Source organism: Sceloporus occidentalis, unplaced genomic scaffold (genome assembly GCF_023333645.1).
Source record: "Sceloporus occidentalis isolate IW3139 unplaced genomic scaffold, rSceOcc1.0.p SCAF_5, whole genome shotgun sequence".
Taxonomy (NCBI): domain Eukaryota; kingdom Metazoa; phylum Chordata; class Lepidosauria; order Squamata; family Phrynosomatidae; genus Sceloporus; species Sceloporus occidentalis.
Window position 1 is genome coordinate 184,694,689 of NW_028316985.1, and position 6,000 is coordinate 184,700,688.

At 44.4% G+C, this 6,000-nt stretch overlaps 1 protein-coding gene across 1 annotated transcript in view; it reads right to left on the reverse strand.

Annotated features, from left to right (window-relative positions):
* The window catches only part of LOC149313276 (GDNF family receptor alpha-4-like), a 165,152-nt gene extending 159,353 nt beyond the window's left edge, over positions 1–5,799 (reverse strand). The window contains exon 1 of the mRNA XM_089526398.1: positions 5,317–5,799. Coding sequence (XP_089382524.1) covers positions 5,317–5,356 — 40 coding nt within the window. The 5' untranslated portion in view covers positions 5,357–5,799. The remainder of the gene's footprint in view (positions 1–5,316) is intronic.
* Positions 5,800–6,000: the final 201 nt, after the last annotated feature.

The window sequence follows — 6,000 nt, forward strand, 5'->3', positions numbered from 1 at the left end:
CATTGCCAGTCAATCCACTCCAACTGCAAACTGGTGGGAAGAAACAGGAAAAAAGTCTTCCTTCCCCCTCCAGCACCCATCAGGGAAAGTTTAGAGGATGGTGCAATTGTTAATGCTTCGGTATTATTATTATTATTATTATTATTATTATTATTATTATTATTATTATCATTATTATTATTTTAAATCTTAAGTCTGGTAGGTCTGCAGCACCAAAACATATTTAAAGAGGTTCCTGATAAAAATCACTGCCCTGGGATGTTCCCATGCCAGTTAAAGTAGAATCATATTCCACGATTGCTTATTGCAGGAAGCTGATAGGAAACGCAGCTTATAATGTAGACTGGATACTGGGTAGACTCACCTCCATGTTGCAGAGGGAGAAAGTGGCATTGGGTTGGCCAGGCCTTTTGAACCATGCAGTGCCACCCTTGAGAAGCGACAAACACAGGATGCAATTTAGACAATAATCACTCCCTTTTAATCAACATCCCAGAATCTGTATTTTCTGAGATATTTAATGGTTTCTCGCAAGAGCTCTGGGACCACATCAAACTACAAATCCCAGGATTCCATAGCATGGAGTCATGGCAGTAAAAGTAGTGTCAAACTGCATTGCTTGTGCAGTATGGATGCAGCCCAAGTCTACAAAAAGCATATGCTACAGCATCTTCGCAAGCGCTTTCAGGTTTTGCCAATTTCAACGATAGAACTTAAGCCTGCTGCTTTCCTGTTTGAACAGGCCCATCTGCAGTGCAGATGCAGCCTCAGTTTCAGTCATTCATGGGGTTCTCTGAGGCTGAGAGTATGTGACTTGCCCAAGGTCACCCAGAAGGCTTCCATGACCCAGTGAAGATTTGAACCCTGGTCTTCAGAGTCATAGTTCAATGCTCAGACCATTATACCACACTGGCTTCTCTAATATTTCACAGGTTAGGGACACATGGGCCCAAACAACTTAAGTGTTTGGTCAAGATAGCAAAAGTTAGCAACAAGGAAGAACACACCATCTGGGAGATGCAGAAGCAGTTTTCTTTTGCCTGAGACTCCTGTGGAGAGCGTGAAATCCTGCCCTTCTACCTTCCTCCCTGTGGTTTTTGTTGTGTGCCTCCAAGTCGTTTCTGACTTATGGCAACCCTAAGACGAACCTATCATGGGGTTTTCTTTGCAAGGTTTGTTCAGAGGAAGCTTGTCATTGCCTTCCCTTGAGGCTGAGAGTGTGTGACTTGCCCAAAGTCACGCAGTGGGTTTACACGGCCGAGCAGAAACCGAACACTGGTCTCCAGAGTCACAGTCAAATCTAAATTCAAACTATGTTTGCACTTTGAACTCAGTTTGCAGCAATTGAAGTAAGGTGAGGATAAAGGGGCAAAGTGGGAGCAACAGAAAGACACTGGGACATTTTAAGTAGCTGAAAAAGTGGGACGGTAGAGGATTAATAGAGAATCTCTGCCAAATCAGGACAGATGCTGTTTTTAACATGTTTCTTAAAACACAAGAAACATGTTAAAAACAGCATCTGTCCTGATTTGGCAGAGATTCTCTATTAATTGTTTTTTATGTTTCAAAAGTGATGTTTCAAACGCGATGTCTCAAAAGGTTTCCCTTGGACTGATGGTTTCATGCTTTTCAAACTTTTGTACTTCAGATTGTTTTAGCTGTTCTGTCTTAAGTTATATTGTAAACCAATTTGGACCCCATTTGTGAGAAACTGAAGAAATAAATAAATATTCCCTGTTCAAAGCAATGAGATTTTGAAATGGCTGGATCATGTCCATACATTCTATATACTGGTTTTAAAAACAATGGCAAACTTCTCTTTCAGGTTTGGGAATTCTGACACATGTTTATTCAGACTTAAATCATAATGAACAGAGAGATTCACTGTTAAGAGGTAGCCTTTTTTATTGCTGGAGGTGTTGTGTGCCTTCAAGTTATTTCTGATTTATGGCAAGCCTAAGGCAGCCCTATTATGTGGTTTTCCTGGCAAGATTTGTTCTGATTTATTCAGGTTTGCCATTGTCTTCCCTTGAGGCTGAGAGAGTGTGACTCATCTAAGGTGGGTTTCATGGCTAGGTGAGGAACTGAACCTTGGTCTCCAGTGTTGCAGTCCAACACTCAAACCAATACACCACACTGGCTCAAAAGAGATAGCAAACCTTTATGTATATAATCTGGGGTCATCATTTTTGTTTTCTTAATGTTAAACAGTAACCCTGCTTTTGGGCTTTCTTCCTCGACTTCCTTCAGCAGCCGTTCCAAGGCAGCAGCAATTTGCTTTTGTTTGAGGGTAAGATTCTGCCCCTCTACACTCCTCTCTACTGAGTTAATCTAAAATTCAAACTACTTTTGCACTTCAAGCTGTTTGCAGCAATTGAAGTAAGCTGAGCACAAAAGGGGGAAGGTGGGAGGAGGAGAGAGAAAATGGGACATTTTAAAAGCGGCTGGAAAAATGGGATGGCAAAGGATTAATAGAAACTGTTCCTGACAAATCAGGAGAGGTGGAGGGTATCTTTTGCTTTATTTTCCCCACTACTAAGAACAAATATCTAGTCCTCCTATATTGTAGTGAGCTTGAAAATATGAAAGCATGGCCTGGTAAAACCTCAGACACTTGTGTGCATGTCAGCATCTGGGAGGCCGACTGAGCAGTATGCAATGGCAAATGGGACTGAGTACATGGATGCCCATCTTAAATGGGTAGAAAGCTGGAATTGAACACTCTTCCTACCTTTTCTCTCCCCACAAATTCCCAGCCATTTCAACACACTTGCCCCCTCCTAACTTGAGGTAATGCAACTAGGAAAAGAAAGCAGGTTTTAATTTTTAGAGTGAGGACGTATCCCCTTTTCTCATTGCAGTTTACATCTCCAGTACAGGAATACTAATATTGCTGTTATTATTTTTGGTTATCATCATTGTCGCAATCATGCAGGGCATTTAAATGCTGCTGTTCTATCTGAATACACCCTCATCCTCAGCACTTTTCATCACACTCACTTAGGGACAGTGGTGACCTACCTTACAATGCTGGTGTGAAGATGTGTGGTGGGTTATCTGGGCAAACGTCATTTTTAGGATTCACCGTATGCGTTTGTTCATCACAGCCTTTCCTAATCAGAGGTATATTACTTCAAATCCCATGATCCTCAACCAGCACTGGTCATTGGCCACATATATTGATATATCCGAACCCTGCTGTATATAGACTGATAGATATTTCAGTGGATAAGGGTCTAGATGAGGAAAGCACCTTGGGAAGCAATGGGCTGAATGTTGGTCTTGAACCTGGTGGGACCTGTGTTCATATCTTGTTTTTGCCATGAAACTCCTGGAGTCACCTTGGGCCCATTACTTTCTTCCAGGCTCAGCCTGTCTCATAAGATTGTCATGAAGCTAAAGCATGGGGAAATGCCAAGTATCCCCCATCCTGAATTCCATGAAGAAGGATGCATGCATATATGCATATGTGTGTGTGTTTAATTTGTTTTATGCGGACTAGTGAAATAGTTTCTGGGATACACTAAAGAAAAGTGATATCCCCTCTTTTTCTTGGGCACCAGCTAGACTCCAGCAATTTTGCCTTATGGTGCCTCTCAGGTAATCACAACATCGAGAAGGCAACCCTGAACCTGACAGCTGTGCCATTGAGTTACCCCATGTACAGCCACAGTGATCATGTTGGAAAACATAGGCAGAAAATGCTCGAGGGGAAACAGCTGCACATCCTCCAGACTCCGGGAACACAGGAGGACTCATATTTCTACAATGATGGACAAAACTTACACAGGAGTCGACACGGTGGGCTCCAACCACCCATCGACTTCACCTCTTGTTTCCTTCATTGTTGCTAGAGAATCAGGCACTCCTGGCCTGATCGTTGCACAACTGTGCCTACCTGTCTATAGTACACACAAACATGCACACACAAATATGCCATGCTTCCTGAGAAGACCAGAACTGCCACGCTTATCCAAATGAAAGGGGAGCTGATGATGGTTGCTGGAATTGTTCACACTAACCAGTTCCTAACACGCACATCCTGGGATGAGCTGGTTTGCATTTCAGCTTGGCAAGGCATGGTAATAATAATAATATTTAAAAGAAAGCAGGGCAAAGGAACCGCCGAGTTCAATGTCAGCGATTCTGAGTCAAGAGAAGGAGGGGGACAAGGCGCTGTTTCAAAGCAAGTAGAAAAGCCATTACTTCAGTCAATGACATAAGTGATTATGCCCAATTAAATCACTAGCTCACATTCTTTTCCTGCAACTTCCAGCAAGTGCAATAGTCTTTGTGCAACAGGGGTGGAGGGGGAGAAGGACAAGGCTCCCACTCAAAAGTCCTTAGCAGCACATTGAACGACTGGTCTGGGAAGAACACACACCAAAGGCTGCAAACCAAAGCATGTGAACTTGCAGCGAGCCGCTTTGGTAAAATAAACGGTGGGATTTCTATCCCCGGTCAATGCATGCGGTGTTTAACCCACAGATTTTGAGAGACCACTTTTCCTCTGGATGTGGATGTTCATGTTTTTTAAAAAGATTTCAGATGTTCAAATCCAATCAATGCAAAAAGACAAAAACAACCCCCGCGACACTCGTTGCTTTGAGATAGTCATTATCCGGCACTAGTAAACCCATCAAGCCAGATGAAAAGGAGGGCCCTAATTTTGTTTAATTGCTGATGGATCGTAGGTTGTTTATTTCTCTACAGAAGCACCTTGTCTCCAAAGGAAAGGGTGACCTCTCTCACCCAGACAAGGAATGGCGAGGAGGAATCTGGGACATAGCCTCTTGAACACTTGACACTCATTAGCTCCCTCTTAACCCTCTTTTGAAACACACATAGACACTATTGCCCACAATCAGGGCAGCTGGAGAATGGCATGAAGATGGCATCCCCCCCCCCCCCCGCCTTCTGACCTTTTCAATGCATGCTGCTCAGGATGGAGAGAATAGTCCAAAAATCCAGAAGCAGCAGGAACCACCTTGGAGAGTTCCTCTGAATCCATGAATTTGCAACGAAAAGAGGACCACCTTGCACATACCATTGTGGAAACTCACCCTTTCAGTCCCCAACCTGAGGAGAGTCATTGATACTTACAGGACTCATCCTCAGGGGCTCAACCTCCCTTCCAATGGGGACCCACCCAGGGCAAACCCACAAGGAATCTGCCTCTCTTAGGTCTTGGAACCAAACATGCAAGGAAGCATGCATCAATGAACCACCAAATGTACACAAGACACCAAGATCCGACAAACCTCTGGTGCTGAAAAGTCACTCCCAAGAGAACCTGAATGTATCTCTTCCACTCACCTGTCAGGATCAGGGTCAAAATATACAAGATCCCCTTCATGGTGGATTATATCCCAGGGTCGGTCTTCTAGGATGTCAAAAGCCTGGGGCTGGTGGAAATGAGAGTTTAGGACCCCTGGTCTTTCAATCCCAAACGTTGAAAGCTTCCCCCGTGTTTTTTGGGCTCCAGCCTTGATCCTGATCTGGGGGGAGCATTGCTGCCAGCTGAGCAAGCCCCTTGGATCCAGGCAGGCTGGCTCAAGAAGGACCAGCTGCTGAACTTCTCCTGCTCTTCATCCCTTTCTAACTTCAAGATCAAGTAAAGCAAGTGGGTCCCTTCACTTTCCCCTTTGCAAACTTCTGGCAGAAAGGTAGAAGGGATGGTTTAGAAATTCAAGGAGGAGATGGGTTGTCCCCTGGTGAGGTCAACCAAAGTTAACCTCCAGGGCATCCACAGTCCATCCTGGATAGATGTGCACTGGCTGGCGCATAGAAAAAGACTGGACTGTTTCCTGGGAGCTGTGCACGGGCTTCGTTCTCCTTCCAGCTCTCTCTCTGTCTTTTCTGCCTGCCTCCTTTCCTAAATGCTGCTTCTGTCTGCCTGGTCAGGGAACAGCTGGAGCATTCTTAAAGGGACAGAAGCAACAAAGCTTTCCAAAGGGACAAGAAGACGCTTTGCTGTGGACCTCCCTCCCTCCACCTGCT